Source organism: Geotrypetes seraphini, chromosome 3 (assembly GCF_902459505.1).
Source record: "Geotrypetes seraphini chromosome 3, aGeoSer1.1, whole genome shotgun sequence".
In the NCBI taxonomy this organism is placed as follows: domain Eukaryota; kingdom Metazoa; phylum Chordata; class Amphibia; order Gymnophiona; family Dermophiidae; genus Geotrypetes; species Geotrypetes seraphini.
The window spans coordinates 121,273,793-121,292,424 of NC_047086.1; the positions used below are offsets into that span (position 1 = coordinate 121,273,793).

General features: G+C 41.8%; 1 protein-coding gene across 2 annotated transcripts in view; it reads right to left on the bottom strand.

The window, feature by feature from the left end:
* Nucleotides 1-18,632, bottom strand: part of MCM3 (minichromosome maintenance complex component 3) — a 134,241-nt gene that overhangs the window by 45,992 nt on the left and 69,617 nt on the right. Inside the window, exons 1-5 of one of the 2 annotated variants that reach the window (XM_033936389.1) lie at nucleotides 17,942-18,328; nucleotides 11,894-12,006; nucleotides 10,315-10,523; nucleotides 8,501-8,631; nucleotides 5,004-5,242 (exon numbers count right to left, since the gene is read on the bottom strand). In XM_033936389.1, the coding sequence (XP_033792280.1) occupies nucleotides 5,004-5,242; nucleotides 8,501-8,631; nucleotides 10,315-10,523; nucleotides 11,894-12,006; nucleotides 17,942-18,019 (770 nt within the window). In that variant the 5' untranslated portion in view covers nucleotides 18,020-18,328. Of the gene's footprint in view, nucleotides 1-5,003; nucleotides 5,243-8,500; nucleotides 8,632-10,314; nucleotides 10,524-11,893; nucleotides 12,007-17,941; nucleotides 18,329-18,632 lie in introns of those variants that run through there. The other variant, XM_033936390.1, reaches the window with a different exon arrangement.

Genomic DNA, 18,632 nt, shown 5'->3' on the forward strand with positions numbered 1-18,632 from the left:
ACACCTTAACTTTTAAAGCCTGGTGGTCTAGCGGTGAAGCAGGGCAGGAGCAACCTTCTTATGCTCATGCCCCGTGCAGAGCCGTGATCAAAAATGGCTGCCTCGAGTTCCTGCAGTCTCACAAGACTGAAGCAGGAACTCAAAAACACTAGTATCCATAAATAAAAAAGTCACACAAAACTTAATATAGAAAGAAGCAAGTGCTTTTCCAAACATAGCTGTCAAAGGGCACCAACACTTCTATCAAGCATAAATACTCACTTCTTTCTATATTGTTTGGTGTACCTTAAGAATGAACACTGGTGTTTGAGATATCACTGACAAAACTGAGAGCAAGTGAATGAGAATGATTTGAGGGTCTAGACACACCATGGGATTGGTTATGACAGGTTGACTGTCAATGAACTTGCTATGTCAAGTACTGAAGTTAAGAATTAAAAATGGGACCTGGTCATCCTACAGTATGTGTCCCCATATTTTTTTTTGTGATCAAGGACTAAAGGTAAGAAAATCATCGTCAAGACAGACAATTTCTTGATCCAAGATGGCCGCGGTTGTGGTCTGCTGAACGCCGTCGGCAAGCCTTACTTCTTAAAAACTTACTTCTACGGCGTTGGTGCTGCAGAGTTTTTGTCATGCCGAAGAGAAGGGGAAAGGGAGCTTCTTCGGCCTCACGGCGTCCCGGAATAGCCTCCTCCGGTAATATTGAGGAGTTGCTGCGGCGGATGCAGGGCGTCATCGGAGCGTCGGTATCGCCCCCGGCTGAGACGCTTCCTGATGACAGACTGGAGGTGTCTCCTCGGGCTCACGAGATCACATTGAGCCCCGACGCACGAATCCCTCCTCCTAACCCTCGAGCCGCTAGCTCCCAGGGAGTGGGGAGGCAGCCGGAAGTCGGATTGGGCCCCCTCCCAGAGGCTGTGGGGAACGGCGAAAAGAACATCGACTCAGGCTCACAGGGATCGCAGTTGAGCCTGAGTGTACACGAGGAGATTTCCATCTCAGAATCAACCCCGACACAGGAGATACGGAGAGAAGAAGGTCCCTCAGCTGGTGAGCCTAACTTATCACTATTAAACTTGCAGACATTCAATATAGTGAAACCCCAAGAAGTTACATTGGAGGCTTTGTGGGATCTGATTGCTAATTTAACTAAGACAGTAAATACTAATCATCTTCAAATAGAGGGGAAAATAAAAATTCAAGAGAAAGAAGTTTTTCAGATAAAACAAGACTTGGGAGAATCCAAATTAGATATTCAAAGTGTTAAAGATCAACTTAAATCTTCCAAATTGCTTCAGGACACTTTAATTAAGGATAATATAAATTTAAGAAGAAAGATAGAGACATTTGAAAATTTCTCTAGGAATAATAATTTAAGACTGATTAATTTTCCACGGATTTCGACAGTGACTCCAAGAGAAATGTTAAAAAGGTATATGTTGGAGATATTGGAAGTATCGGAAGATTTATTGCCTCCTTTCACCCAGGTCTATTATCTACCTAATAAAACTCAAGATCTTCAAGAAGAAAAAATGAAGGGACCAATTGATGTATCAGCTTTGCTTGAATTATCTGATAAAGAAGTTGCAACACCTGCTACATTGATTGTGACCTTGGCTATTACGATGGATAAGAATTGGCTTCTGAGACTATTCTTTAAAAACAAAGAGAAAAAGTTTCTTGATTTAAAAATACAGATGTTCCCAGACTTGGCAAGAGATACACAAAGACGTAGAAAGGAGTTTCTATTATTAAAACCTGGTGTTTTGGCTCTAGGGGGAACTTTTTATCTTCGTCATCCCTGCAAGTGTATAGTTCATTACAATTCTCAGAAATATGTTTTCTTTGAGCAAAACCAGCTAACGGCCTTCCTCTCCTTGTCCCGCCTGGAGAAGGGGTAAGAATGAGGGCTTCAATAAATTAGACACCTGAATATCAGTATACCATGTACAGCTTATCTTTAATGAATAGGTTTCTTTTAGTTCTGTTTAATATACATCATGGATCATAATTGTGGACTTGAGAGATTATACAAAAAATTTTTTTTTTCCTATGTAAATTTATGAGGTTTATTTCTTTGCTCATTTGATGTAATCACTTTCTGTACAAGATTCATCTTGAATTGTAAATTTGAAATTTATAAATAAATAATAAATAAAAAAAAAAAGACAGACAATTTCTTCTTCCTTATCATCCACACCAGTCCAGACAAGTGGGATGCATCCAAGTAGTTTCCAATAGGGTGGAACTCTTGAGACCAAGATGAAAAACCAAGTTTCAGTGTAAACTCGAAAATATTTCAAGTAAACAAAGAAATGTGCTAAGGGCCACAGAGAAACCACTAGAACATACAACAAGTAGCCTTTGGAAGAGTGAAAATAACAACATATTTTGTATCATGGTTGTTGTACATGGGAGGTATAGTATGTTGCAGTAGTCTATTAGTCCAAGGATAAGGGATTGTACCAATTCCTACTTCTGGTACAATCCCTTATCCTTGGACTAATAGACTACTGCAACATACTATACCTCCCATGTACAGCGACCATGATAAAACAATTACAAACTATACAAAATACAGCCCTAAGACTCATCTACTCATTGAAAAAATATGACCACATCACAGAAGCATACCTTGACTCTCACTGGCTCCCAATACAAGCAAGAGTGCACTTCAAATTCTACTGCCTACTATTCAAAGCTATTAACGGAGAAAGCCCAACCTACTGGAATAACCAGCAAACCCAATCCACCTCAACCAGGCACAGGATAACCCACTCACTATTCACACATCCATCAACCAAAAATGTTAAACGAGGAAAATTATAGGAAAACCTAATGGCCACCAAAGCAGCTAAACTGGACAGACAAATCACCACTCTGTTGTCATCGACCACAAACTACAAAACCTTCAAGAAAGATGCTAAGACCCTGCTCTTCACAAAATACATAAAACCTATCTAACATGACCAGTTCCTACCCAAACCCCTACCCACTCTACACCCTTAAAATACTCTAATATGCCCCCCAACTAATGCTAAATACCTCTATTTATCCAACACTTACCACCTTAGATCTCGACAACTCCCTGGTAATTCTTATTACCCAAACATTTATCACCTTAAGATCTCGACAACTCTTTGATAATCCATATGTAACTCTAACGACATCTCTTATACTAATCTGTATTGTATGTAATTTCTGAAAACTTTTATGTAATCTGCCTTGAACCACAAGGTATTGGCAGAATAGAAATCACTAGTGTAATGTAATGTAATTTAACACACAAAGAGTCACCTCTCCAGCACATAGAAGTTGGCAGAAAACCAAAAATTAGAAAACCAAGACTGAAGTATAGTTGATCATGAGGGAAACCCCTCAATTTGCCGATGCCTTTTTACCTTCCTCCTCCGTTTTTTTTTTTTACAAATTTAAATTCTGGGAAAGAAACATAGGCACCTCCAGAAAGCAAGCTAAAATAGAAATAAAACAGGTGAAATATAGTCGTGTGGACTATCTACATTCCCTTCTGGATAGTGAAAGAACAGAGTACAGCCGAATGCTTCCTGTGATCTCCACCAGAGGCTATTGGATCTGATCATCACCACCATGCCACACCTGCCATCATTGTAGCCAAGCAACATCCAGGATCCCACAGCCATGCCAACACTGCAGGTGTATCCTATCTGCGAACATTACATTAGTTACTTCTATTCCGCCTATACCTTGCAGTTCAAGGCGGATTACAAAAGAGCTGACTGGACATTTCCAGTGAAGTTATAATAATTTTTTTTTGTTACAAAAGAGGTGAGAAAGCTGGATAAATTTCGGAAGAACTTGCAATTGGATAGTAAGATGACTGTACATTTCTAGGTAATATAACTTGCAATTGGATAGTAAGATGACTGTACATTTCTAGGTAATATAACTTGCAATTGGATAGTAAGATGACTGTACATTTCAAAGTAATATATCTGTGAATACTGCCACCAGGCCAAGTCTCTGAATTGAAAAGGTGAGCGAAAGAATGGATTCCCACCACAGTGTCATACATCCGATTGCCACAGCCCACTGATTGGGACCTCGATGCAGTACCTTCCTAGTACTGTGGCTGATAAATAGAGTTTACTGCTGTGGTGAACAGTTTACCTGTGTGCCACACAGGTGGCTAGAGTAACTGCACAACAGAGGCAAATGGTCAGGCTGTACAATCAGTTGAGCAAGGCAGGTGATTGACAGATCTGATTAATGCAGGCGACCAGGGCAACTGTACAATGTTGGTAACTGAAGCAGCTGGGCAATACAGGTGGCCAATGCAGCTGTGGCATGGAAGTGACTGGAACAGCTCAGCAATACAGGTGACCAGTACAACTGAGTGCTCCAGAAGTGCAATTAAACAGGTGTGCCAAGAGACTACTGCTGCCACTATGCCATAGATATCACTGTAACATCTGTGAAAGGCATTTAAGGTCCTCAGCTGTAAAATCCTCTTGATCTTTCCACATTCACACAGCACTTTTCATTAAGTATGGATGAAGATCCTAGAGCCATGAGAAACTGGATTTCAGAAACTAATCCACCAAAAACATCCCAAAAAGACTTTCTAATAAGGCTCACAAAAGATTTTTTTCCTTTCTTTTAAGAGGTGTTCCTCAAACGTTTGGCAAGGTTACACGGAATGCACACCAGTTCAAACTCTGTTTGAATAGACCTATATATCCTTCAACTTCAGATATTCAGTCAAATTAAATCTGTTTCAGCTCAGGTTAATATTATTTATGGAAGCACAGTGGGAAGTCAGAAGCCTAGTAGCCATAGCTTAAATTCATAATAGTTTGCGTTTTCTCCCTCATTTCCATTCTTCCCACCTCCTCCCCCGACTATCTATAGATGCACTCAGTAACCTTGAGCCTGTTAATGGAGGAATTCCCTTATAAAGTTTCAATAAAGGCCTCCCACCAAAAATTTCTTCCTTCATTATTCTTGAAGGAGACACTTACCTGAATGTGCCTGAAGTGTAGCCCCCCTTCTTTCCAGGCAAGCAGCGATATGTCCCAATCACCTGCACACGATCCCCTGGTTTCACCTTATCCACAAGATCATCATCCAGAATAATGTCTACCGAGCGTGGTAGCTGTCCAGCTGGTGCCTTCTCTGGCATCTCCTGAATGGTGATAGTTTGGTGATCCTTATAGGATGACAAGCCAAACTCTGTTTCCAAGGGGTTGTTCTCTTCATCCTGAAGCAGCAGCAGAGAATTTTTGTTCATCTCACCATCATCCAATGGGAAGCTGAAGTTCATCCATTAATAATGCAACCCATTAATAATGCAAACCAAATATCCCTCAATTCATAACCACATCAAGGGTGCAATATAAATACATGCCATGCCCCTTGCCCACTGAGGGTTTAGAAATGACTGTTGAGAATAGTGACAAATGCTGTGTAAATGAGACCTCTTTAGCAAGTTGCTTACCTTTAACAGAGGTTCTCCATAGACAGCAGTGAAATGAAGCTATACCATATGATAGTCAAGCAGATCCTGTGTGCCAGATCTCCCCATCCCAGAACAAGTCCAATTTGTTCTGAGTATGTGCAGGTATTCCCAGTAAGGCCGAGATTCCTCCCTCACCTTCAGTCTTTTCCTCTAGTTAAGTAGGATGTACCAAGGGAGAACGTGGGTAGATAAGTGTAGCTGCATTTCCCTGTTATTTAGGAAGAACCCCTAGTAAAAGAACCAACTTCACTTTCTCTACAAAAAAGCAAGGGAAATACTGGCAAACTGTATAGTGATTCCCTAGCAGAAGGCCACCTATGTATTCATTTATCTGTGGCAACCCTGTGATTTAAGGGTGGTTGGAGGTTAGTAGGTGAATAGATTGTGCCGCAAAGCCTGTCCAAAGACTAGGTCATGTTTGTGGGGAATCTAATCTGTAGTGTTTTATAAATGTTGGACTGAGGACCAAGTGGAAGCCTTGCAGATGTTTGCAAAAGGTGCATCTTGAAGGCTAGCTACAGAGGTTTCTGTAGCTCTCAGAATGAGCAGATATGAGATTAGTTGGACATTTGAGAGGCGTAGCAGGCAGCTATATAAAATCAGCAATCCAGGCTGAGATATCATGTTTAGCTGCTAATAACAACAAAGAGGGAATTGGCTCACAATAGGAATTCTCCCAGGAGGGAAAGATTGAAAGGAAAAAATAAAATTGAGATTAATATATGCTTGCAGTTTTTTTATTTTTTCCTTTCAATCTTTCCCTCCTGGGAGAATTCCTATTGTGAGCCAATTCCCTCTTTGTTGTTATTTACATTGGACTTTATTGGCTACTATGTCCTTAGGGTTCTAATAGTTTAGCTGCTAATAAGCCAGGGGTGTTAGGGTTTATGTTTATTTTTGACTTGTATACCACCTTTCAGGACTGGAATCAAAGTAGTGCGCAATGAGAAAAAGACCACTCATAAAAAAGGAAAGAAACAAAACTCCGACCAAGACAGAGAGGCATAACTAGCCTGCATGCAGATCATCTGACAACCAACATTCATCAAGGGCCTCAATCAAAGGCATCTTGGAAAAGCCAAGTCTTCAGCAAGGCCTTAAAAGTGTAGGTAGAAGCTCTGATGGAAGTGAATTCTGCAACGAAGGGACCAGACAAAAGAAATCCTAGCATCTTACAGCTGCTAAATGGTGGACACCCTAAAATTCAATGAGGAACAAAGAGCACATGCAGAATGATAACAGCATAACAAGTGAAGTGAGATAAGCAAGCATCACTGAGAAGAGAGCCTTATGAGCCAGCCTGAGAACTTTAAAGCATATCACTGTCTCACCACTGTTCAGTGTACAGTATATTGGATCAAGAGAGGGGTAATGTATTCATAGCAACCAGTGTGTATAAGTAGGTGAATGGATGTTTCTGGACAGACTGAAGGCACTTGAGCTGGTAATTTGGAAGACCTGCATAAACATTACAGTAGTCCAACAGCAATGTCATAACACTATAAAGGAGTGTAGCACAAGCATCCTAGTCAACATATGAATGATGTTCACGAATGCAATGCTATGAGATAAAACATGACTGAACAATCAAGGAGATCTAGGAAGCTAAGGAAAGTTGAGAGTCCAAAACAAGTATCTCATAGAATCCTGCAGGGTCAGCTGGGAACCTCCACAGATAGGCACAAGAGAAAGATGAAGAAGGTGATCTGAGAACTAAAGTGCCAAAGATTTCTGAGATTCAAGAACAACAAGTTGGAGTGTACTGAAAGATTGGTAGCATCCAAACACTGCTGTAAAGGGGTCAAATTAGGATTAAAGGAATCCTGTGGTAAGACCAGGAAAATGTCATCTGCATATAATATATGCTTGCAGTTTGCTCACTCTTCTAGCTGAAATGATAGGCACTAGGAATGCAGTCTTCCAGGTTAGATGTTCTCAGGAGGCCTCACCAAGGAGTTCAAAAGGACTCTGTATTAGCCAAGAGAACACTAGTTTAAGAAATAATGGATAAAAAGTGATTAAGCCTCTCATGAATCAAATACCCAAGGGTGTTTAGAGAGCTTTCTCATCTGAGTTCATAGCAGGAAGTAATTGCAGCCAGATGGAGATGAACCAAAGTTATCATCAATCCTGTACGGCAAGATAAAAGGACTTTCTTAGAGATCAGACTCCACAGGTGACCATTGAGGGGAGGAATGCTGGTCTAGTGCCTAAAATCCTCAGTAAACCTGGTTCTAAGAGAGAGGTTGTAGAGGCTCAGCATTAAAGATAGTTTTCACAGCAACCTGTGTACTGCATATATTTGCTTGAGGAGAAAGCTGTTAGCTAAAAGGCTTCTTTGGATCTGTTTAAGACCTTTTTGAGATCTTGAGAAGTAGCTAAGTGGGAGACAGGCCTGGAAAACTGTCAGGTCAAGCATGCTATACTTCATGGGGGTGTGAATCCTCTCACCCTAACTGAAAAGCGCTCCTCTGGCTGGTTTCAGCCTCTTAGTTTGAGACTGAACTCTAAGAACTTTCTTCCCTTGAGGTTCATTCCCTCCCTCCCACCCCAAGGTGGAGCTTTTTGATTTATAGGCTCTTCAGCCAACAGGAGCAAGGCATTGCTTTGGTAGGATTTTTCTGCACTCTCTTTTTTATTCCAGGTGCAAGTACTTCTGCAACCACAGTATGGCTGGGAAACATTGTGTCGCCAAAGCTGCTGCTCAAGTTTCAGCTTCTGTCTCTGTGCAAACAGAAAATGTAACCCAGGCAGAGGGAGTGGTTCCATGTGCAAATTGTCTTCAGCTTGATTCCCTCATGAAGGAAATAAAGGGAGTGAGAGAGGAGGTGGCAAGACTGAGAAATAAGCTGGGGTGCTTTATGACTCTTATTCAAGGCAAAAAGACAAGGGTTGAACTGGACAGAATGTATTTGTTACCTAATAGGACCTGGAGAGATACCCTTGGGCCAGAACTCTTCAGGGTCTTGTCTCAATGCCATTCCCAGGACCACGACTTACCTTAGTAGGATAGACTGCACTAGAAGGGAAGGCTTCCAGGCTGGTCATGTCCGTATAGCGTCGTTCAATTGTCTTCTGGGTGGCAGGGCAGTAGTGGACACTGCAGACAACCTTAGGTCGCACCAGGGAGCCTAGTGACAAGAAGATACTTCAGTGGAAAACCCTGTTACAAGATCCAAGCAAAACATACACACCATCCATGCTATTAAAATGGAAAATGTGAAAACCTAATCTAAGGGGTATGTGTGATCTGACACTAACCTCATCTTACTCAGAAGTCAAATACAAAGGTTTCTAAGCAGGCCAAGGAAACTTCATGTAGGGCTTTCCCCTCCCATTCAAAAAGACAACAGTGAGCCAGGACTAATAACACAGCAAATACTAATCTACTAATTGTAACAGACCCTGAAATAAAAGTTCTTCTGATCTGGAGCATGATTTGTTTCCACTAAAACCTTGTTTTCTATAGGAAGCTGAAATAAAGGATCTGAGCCAATTGAAGTGCAGGATCCCCACTTAAACTTCAGCTGTCTAACCCACCAAGGGGCTCATGAAGAAAAACTTCACACAGATTACTACGAGTTTAATCCAAATTTACCACAGGACAACAATGCAGGAAGGGTTTCAGTTTGTTTGTAAAGGGTTTCCACATAAGTTATCACACGCCCCTTTTTCAAGCTCCTCCCCATAATACCTGAAGACAGGCATAATCCCACTCGCCCATTCCTCTGGCCACCATCTTCAAAATGGTGGCACCATGACTCACATGGTACATCCTAAACTGGCCCCATACAGTGCAACCCAGAATGCACTGTGTGAGGCACAGCACTGTCATTTTGAAGATGGTGACACTAGAGGAAAGGGCAAGTGAGATCACGCCTGCCTTCAGGAACAAGGGGTCTACAAGGCACTACTATACATCAGGGAGATTTCTTTTACAGTTGAGGGTAGGCTTTCACCAGACTACCAGGGATTTTTATACCTGGGGGGGGGGAGGGAACTAAGGTCAGGTTAGGAAGAGTGAAGCCACTAGACTACCAGGAATAGGGGCCATGAAGAAAGCTGGCAGTTTAAACATAACAAAAAAAGGTCGTACTTCCTGTCAGTAATGTTAGAAAACAGAAAGCCAAGGATCTACAACATCCTGTAGCATAGTAGTATGATAGAAAGTATGGCACACTGATCCAAAGCACCTAAAAGTGCTCAGCCAGTAGGCACTATGATTTAAGAGAGCTGGTTAGTTGCCACTTGATGACATCTCTGGGACATGGAGCTTTCTGGAGAGCAGAGATGAATCATAAAACAGAAAACAGTTGGTCCAAAATGTGTAAAGTGCACAGTCAATACACACTTGTACCTTTTCACCACCTCTATCAAATTTGTATGAACTCAAGACAGCAGGATTGATTAAAGTTTTCTGCATGGGTCCCCAAATGCCCAGAGATAGCATCTGCGCAGATCCAGGAGTTCAACTTTCCACACCACCCCCCACCACCCCTTTTTTTTAACATAAAAATAAAGATCATATTTCAAAGTCAACCTGGCAAGAAATCTGTATCAGAAACTAGGAAGCTAATGTAAAGAAAAGAGGTTTTTGTAATAAAATTGTAATTAGCATCTTACTAATGTGGAACAGAAAAATTAAGGATGCCTCTCAATTGTACATCTCACTAGAGATTTACAGTATTATACAATTTTTTGCACACAAGCCCGTATACAGCTTCATACCTCCAACAACTCAAATTACCCAGGATTATCCTGCAGGGTGGCCACTACCCTTTAATCCCCCTTCTTACCCCATGCTGCACACTTACATTTTGTAACTATGCCCTCCACACAGACAACACAGCTGAGAAAGCGAGAAGTTAGAGTACGGGGGGTGACGTGCTTTGCTCCAAAACTGCCCTCCAGACCAATATAGAACTCTTCGTATTGTTTGGCATAGGTGGCATCGATGGAAGCCACAAAGTCCTTCAGAGCTCGCTGGAAGGCAACTAGCTCCTCAAACGCATTGTTCAGAAGCCTGGTATAGAACAGATACAAAAGCCAGATGTTGATATAACAGTATTGATAGTACCAGCGATTCCCAAACTAAAGCCAATCTTCCCAGTTTCACTATCTATTCATTTAACCATATAACTAGTTCCTCAATAGCAGCCGTGCAAGAAGATTCTCAGCCATTAACTATTTTATCAGTATTCACAGTAACAACCCAGATGCATTTCTCTATACTATTACTGAGGGTACTGGATCCAAGAAGCTTGACTCGCTCCCACTCTCAAATTCTATCTGGTATGAAAATAATTCATTGAGAAAATGTGAAAAGATAAATCCATGTGTACTCTTTAACTAAATAAATAAAGGCAGACTGGTGTTTCTGCAGCAGGTACCTGGATCTCGACCTTTACTACTCCCCACCCAAACTAAGGTTCTGGAAATTAAATTTGCTGTATACTAAACTGTATAGCATGTGAGCTTTTGTCAGACTTCACGGATGTCTCAGCAGGGAGGCAGAAGATCCAAAATCTTCTAGCTCAGAAATACATTTTATAGGTCCATCCTAGTACTAACCAAATCACAAGAGAAAGATTACAACAAAAAAGGCTTAGGGAGAGAATGCAAGTTTAAACATTTCTTCCTTGTATATCATGCCATTCACTGTTTAATAATAAATAAAAAAAATTAAGAGCCCATCTTCCTACTACAGCCTAAGTCCCAACAGTGACAATATAATAAACAGCAACCAAAAGATTCTGCTGAAACCCGGAGAGATGTGCTATAATGATGTGACCTCCTACCCATCTCTACTTGAGACCCCTCTTTGCACTGCAGGTCTAATCATCTCATTATAGCCATTTCTGATCTTATGGAAGGTGGTCACAAAAATTCACCCTGGTGTTCGCCCCCTTCATATTCTATACAGGAGCTTTCCAAAGATGCTTATTTGGAAAGATGACTAATATATTTTACTGATCATGAAACCCACCATCGTAAAAGGTGGAGGAGATGGGGAGTTGGATTATAGTTTATTATATTCTGCTTTTGACTGATGAGGTGTGGCTGACTTGCAAGATGTGCTAAATCAGTCCCTAATGAAACCTGAAGGCCTACAAGCTCAACTCAGTTTTGTTAGCAAATTACTTTTACTGGAGGGTCTCAAGAATATCAATAGGTACCCCAGGCTTGTGCCCAGCTAATATGAAAATGAACAAATAATTTGTATGGGGAGAGGGAGCATGTTATGCCTTTGCATATGCCTGTATAACTCATTCACCAAGATTTATCACAACCAGTCTAAGCTTACATTCCACCACCAGCATCTAAAATCTCTGTCTCCCATAAAATAATAAATTCTACCCTAAGAAAAAAAGAAATCCCCGGATATATACTTACTGGCTGGCTCTCTTCTCATTCTTCCTGCGAAGATCATTGATGTTCACAATGAGACGGTACTGGTTGTCAGTGATCATATCCCGCACTTTACTTTGATAAATCCCTTGATCTTCCTGCAACATGAATATTTTGCCTTGTTGTTAGGAGGCTAAATTAACTTCCTTAAAATTCAACCACTGTGCAGCACAGAATCTTTTCATTAGCAGTTGCAGTGGGGTCTATGCCCTGAATCAAGGTCTCTACATAGCCCTGCAGCTCAGCTTGCCATCTAGGGCACTGGAGGCATAATGACCAACACAACCAAGATTCATCTTGATTTGAAAGGCAGATTTTTTTTTTTCTCACCATTTCAGTAGTAGCTCAAAGTGAGTTTATGTTCAGGTATGCTTGGCCATTTCCTTGCCTTCAAGAGAGCTAACAATCTAAAGACTCCTTTTACAAAGCTGTGGTAGCAATTCCCCCATGGCAAATGCACTGAAAGTCCATTCAATTCCTATGGGCTTCAGTGCATTTGCCACGGGAAAATCACCACTGCAGCTCTGTAAAAGAAAAATTTGCCTTTGAGCATAAGAAAAATTAGACCTTACCTGACAATTTGCTTGCCTTTAGTCCCTCCAGACTGATGGAAATTATGAAAGCAGTGACTGTCATCGAAGGGTCTTTGAAAACCTGTAGTTAATGCTCTCACTATACAATCTGCATCCTATCAAGTCAATAATGTCAAACAAAGGAATTAAAAGACCACCACATGGCTGCCCTACAAATATCCAGTAGAGGAACCAATCAGTCCATAAAGCTGCCCGACCTTTCAGGGAATGGGCTCAGAAGGCTGGAGGTACTGGCTTGACATGCAGGATATATACTAACTCAATGGCCCCCTTTATCTATCAAACAACAGACCCTTTGGAAGAAGGCTCACCATGCCTCTGTCCCCCAAACAGGACAAAGAAATGATCAGACTGCCAAAAATCCTCAAGTCGTCTGCACAGTCTCTCATAACGTCAGCTGGACAGCCAAGCAAAACAACTGGCACTGCTCCTCACTATTTTTGGCATCTCCCAACAGTGGCATTGCCAGAGATTGATTTACTTGAAACGGTAGATACCACCTTGGGGAGAAAGGAATGGGATGGATCACCTTCTATCTTTTTTTAATGCACTGTTGCAACTTGCTGAATCGTGGTATAAAGCAGTGGTCTCAAACTCAAACCCTTTGCAAGGCCACATTTTGGATTTGTAGGTATTTGGAGGGCCGCAGAAAAAATAGTTAATGTCTTATTAAAGAAATGACAATTTTGCATGAAGTAAAACTCTTTATAGTTTATAAATCTTTCCTTTTTGCTGTCTCAAAAATAATGTTATAATTTATAGCTAAAGAGACATATGATCAAGAAACTGTTTATTTTACTTTTGTGATGATAAATATATTGAGGGCCTCAAAATAGTACCTGGCGGGCCATATGTGACCCCCGGGCCGCGAGTTTGAGACCACTGTTATAAAGAAATAGTTTTAATGATTTTGTGTTGTTTGTTTGTTCACTTATTATGTATGTATTGTCATTACCTCCACATAATTGTAGGATGTATTAGGATACAATTTTTTTTTTTTAATAAAATAAGATGAGGAAAAGCTCACTGCAGAATAAGACTTGCAACTTCAAAGTTCTCCTGGCCAAGGAAATAGTTGTCAAGAACACTGCTTTCAAAGTGACATCCTTGATCACGCTCAACAACAAAGGTTCAAATGGAGCCTTCATTAAGGCTGCAAGAACAAGCATTAAGTTCTATGAAGGAATCAAAGGACAATAGACTTTAGCCTTCTAAGAAATCATTGCACATTTGGGTGCGAAATCAATCCCTTGCCCCTTAACTTAACTCTGAAACAAGACTGCCACCTGAACCTTGAAGTAAGACACATCCCATCTCTTCTCCAGACAATGCTGCAAAAACACTAATATACCAGATACAGAGGAATTCAAGGGAACCATCTGATGCTCCTCACACCAACCCACAAAAGCCAGATGTGGGGTGTTCAATAATTTATCTACCTGAGTATAAAAGAAAGTAGCAAGCATGTTGAAACAAGTCTGTGCATCAAGGTTTCTCAGACTGCTACAGCTCATTACAAGTCTAACATTCCAAGAGACAGGATGCCAGGAGAGTCCTTGTGAAAATCAAGAAACTACTAGATTTGGAGCACTGTTCAGTGACAAAATTTTTCACAAAAGAAGGGAAAAGCCAAAGATCCATGAATGCATGACTGCAGTTTAAGGTGAGACTGCCCTATCATCCTACAAAGTAAAATTTTGGAGCAAGCAGTTTAAATGGGGTAGAGTCCATTGAAAATGACCCTCACACTGGACAGCCTGTGGAAGTAACTTCCACAGAAATGTGCAAGAAAGTTGTGGATTTTGACAGACAGATGAATTAAGGTCCCAAATAGCTGAAAAAAATGGACATCTTAGCAGGTACAGTTTGGAAAATAATTCATGAAAAGATGGACATGTCCAAGGTTAGTGCAAGATGGGTTCCAGTGCTGTCAGGAGAACTTGGAGATGTGTAAAGACCAAGTGAATTTTTTTCATCGTTTGGTGAATGGAGATGAGTCTTGGGTCTATCACAAAGATCCCAAGTTCAAAAAAATGGCGTTAATGCAGTGGAGTTCAAATAAAAGAACTGTCTTCTCATTCAAATTGGTAACCAAACTTCAGGATTGCAACCGTCACGTTTGAAAGTCACTCAGAGGTATAGAGTTCTTCAAGAAGAGAGTTGCGCCCTCTAGTGATGAACCAAAGTATATTTTTCAGTTGTTGCAACTTTATTAGTTCTGGTTACGCTCCAAGTTTGATTACAAAAGTAAATAAATAAATAAATGTCTTTACAGTCTTTCAAACACTTGTATGAAAATACTTTGTTTTTTCTTATCTTTACAAATCTTTTCAAATGAACATTGCTCTGTGAGAAAATTGAGAGCAGCTTGATAATTCAGTTTATAACAGGTTCGGGGTCTCTGTTATAAACTGAATTATCAAGCTGCTCTCAATTTTTTCACAGAGCGATGTTCATTTGAAAAGATTTGTAAAGATAAGAAAAAACAAAGTATTTTCATACAAGTGTTTGAAAGACTGTAAAGACATTTATTTATTTATTTACTTTTGTAATCAAACTTGGAGCGTAACCAGAACTAATAAAGTTGCAACGACTGAAAAATATACTTTGGTTCATCACTAGAGGGCGCAACTCTCTTCTTGAACAACAATCACAGGCTGCCATCTGAGAATGTGGGTTTCAGCAGCTGAACCAGCCACCCTACAGTCCTGAACTCGTTCCCACGGATTATTTCCTGTTCTGAGTTTTGAAGAAATTTCAGTGAACAGCAGTTTTCAATTGATGAAGATGTCAAGGAAGCTGTGATGTACTGGTTTGAAAGTCAAACAGAAAAATTATTTTCAAAGGAGTTGCAGGAAAAGTGGATGACGTGTATGGAGCTACCAGGGGACAATATTGAAAAATAAAACAAAAAATTTTTGAACACTCTTCTTTCCTACTGAGGTAGATGAACGCCCTTGTAAGCCAAGGAAGTAGATTTTCATAACTTCAGCATTATTAAGATCACCATGTTGGAAAATCCTTTCTTGAGTAACCACGCCCTCTCAAAAGCTAAACCATAAGACAGAACAGAGAAGGGTCTGGCAGGTGCACTGGCCTCTGCAACAACAGTGCCCCCCACCCCCTCAGAAGAGCCAGGTGCCAGTCAAAAACTACCATCACACTGGGCCTCCAATATGTCATCCTTTAATGGCTCAACCTATTAACAACCAGGGAAGACATGCACAGGAAACCACTGGGTGGCCACCACTGTAGCAAGGCATCGATGTCTTCTGACTTTGCCTTGGCTCTCTTCAATGAGACCATTAAATCCATCACAGGCAGCCCCCACTTCTGCACCAATTAATGAAAGGCCTCCTGACTAAACTCCATTCTCCTGGATCCAGCAGGTGTCTGCTCAGATAACTGGCCTGCATTTTCCTTCCTGCTACATGAGCTGCAGACAGATCTGCCAAGTGAACTTTCATCTACTCTAAGAAGAGGGCTGCTTCTGCTGCTACTTGATGGCTTTGTGCCTCCTTGACAACATATCCTACTATCGGACAGTACATGTACCATCCTACCCTCCAGGAAGGAACAAAAGAATGGTAAGGCTAAACAAACTGCTGTTTCCAGTCTACTGATAAACCACTGCACCTCCTCTGCCAACCAGTAGCCTTTGTCAACACTGTCCACTCTGGAGACTTAAGGTTCATTCTCTTCTGCGCTTCACAGTGGCATTTATCTTCCAAAGACTGGTGCTAGGGAGACCAGTAAGATGAGACGACAGCACTGTCTGAAGTGGTCACATATGGCCTCAGGCTCACTGTTTACTAGTGCTGCCCAATGACGATTCGAATCTATTCACCGATTCACTTCGGGTGAATCGATTTAAAAACAAAAAAAATCAGCCTCCCGAATCGGTGACTGACCCTCTCCCCTCACCCCTAAAGCAGGATCAGCAGCGCTGCCTCTTGCTGGCCAGTCCTTGCCGCTCCTGCTTTAGAGGGGCGAAGGGGGAGGGTCAGTCGGGAAGTGCTGCGGTGTCCGTCTTCCCCCCTGGCCTCCAATGCATCCATTTACTTAATGCCAGCAGCACAGCAGCCTGCAGAGAGGATCGCTGGTACTTTAGCGATCCTTGTAGGTTGCCATAGGCCTCAGGAGCTGTCTTCCCTCTGCCGTGATCTTGCCTCTGACATCACAGGAGGGGCGGGACCACGGCAGAGGGAAGACAGCTCCAAAGGCCTATGGCAACCTGCAAGGATCACTAAAGTGCCGGCGATCCTTTCTGCAGGCTGCTCCACTGCTGGCATTAGGTAAATGGATGTGTGGGAGGTCAAGGAGGAACACGCAGGCCTTCGGGGGGGGAGGAAGGCCTTCAGGGGGGACAGGCCTTCGGGAGAGGGAGCCCTGGTGTAGAAGAGGCTATAAAATAAACCCACCAGGATGTTTTGAAAAAAACAAAACAAAAAAAAAACACCACCCACTTGGGCAGGAAAATCGAATCGAAAAAAAAATATCGATTCAATAGGCTGAATCAAATCGAAATTTTTCCCCCTGATTCAGGCAGCACTACTGTATACCCTCTACTGTAGCTGACATGGACCCCGAGACCCACTGACTCTGGAATTTGAGGGGACAAGAATATATTATGAGACCAATGGGAGTATAACCCTAGGGAATTCTGTTCATGAGAGGCAGCAACACCTTGGGTGAACATGGGCTGTAACGAAAGATTATGTTCTTACCTTTACTAATCTTCTTTCCTGTAAATCCATGCTCTATTAGTGAAAGTGTATTATGCATCCCATGTCACCAGACTGTTTGTAGGAAACATCATTTAGATAATTTTTCTGACAATCTCTCCATGGAAAACTAGAGTGATGGGCCTATGCCCTATGTGTTCATGCTGGGCAGGAAGGCTTGAGCTCTGGTGTATTGGGACACTGCCCAAAGCTTCTTAAAAGCACAGAATGCTGGGTAGTGTTGGCACTGGGATTCAGCCAGATGATTATCATCCAGATGTAAGAATCGGTGGACTGCTGCTTGTGTTGGTGTTTAGAAGATGGGTTGGAGTTTCAAATTGAAAGCATTTTCAAAGAAGTGGGCTTTAAGTCCGGATTTGAATACTGTGAGACGGGACCGGTTTGATTCTAACAGGGTCGGGTTTGAATTCTGTCCGTGTGCAAATTTCTACCCCCAAAGCACCCACAGTGACCTGATTACAAAAAATTTGCTCTGTATATTGCGTTTACGATCGCACAGAAGCGGCTCTGTAAACAGTTATAACAAAACCTGAGATAATCTCCACAGTACAGTACTCAAGTGTAAGGCAAAACTAACCCATTGGAATATATCACCAATGTCCAAATACGCGCTACTTTCATACTATTATCAAGTTATTAAACAAGAAAATAATCTCTTATCACATGCACACCCAGCACAACAATCCCCAAGTCACCTCATCGTCCAAGAAATCCAAGTAATCCCTCTGCGCTTCCCGCATCTCCCGGTCATCTAAGATAGCTGGAGCTGCCATGCTGAAGGTTTTCTCTGTTGCTCCGCAGCCAAATGAGAGTAAGAATACTGAGAACCCTGTTCAGGATGAGCACCGCTCTCCGCTAAAACTCTATCGGATGCAAGAGACTCGGACGTTAAAGATGGGCACACTATCTATCTTCTGATAAAGCCCAAAAGAAAAGCGCGACACTCTTCCACTTCCACTCTCGCAGTGGCGCCAAACTCTTACACTTTCCCGCCAGCAAAGGTCGCGGTGGCTGGCAGTCCTAGCTCCTAATTGGTCAACTGGTGAGGTCCTTGAAACGCGCTTTCAGGCAGCCACCCAATAGGGAGAGCAAGTAGGACGCCAGCGTGGGGTCAGCTGGTTTCGGAGGTGTTGCTATTCGTGTTATGCAAGTAAAGCATAGAAAGTAACTTATGGGGATGGGGAGGCCGTACCTAAACGCGGGAAACGAAGTTTATTGTGGTCACTGAATAATGCTGTAGATTCGTTGTATTTAGCAGTAGTTAATTCCAATGCTTTGATTTCTGTTGACAAAGTAAGATTAATTATTTGGTGGGTTTTAGGTAAACTACTACTTATCGTTTCAATTGCGCTGAAAGGCGTACGCAGCGCTGTACATTTAACATTC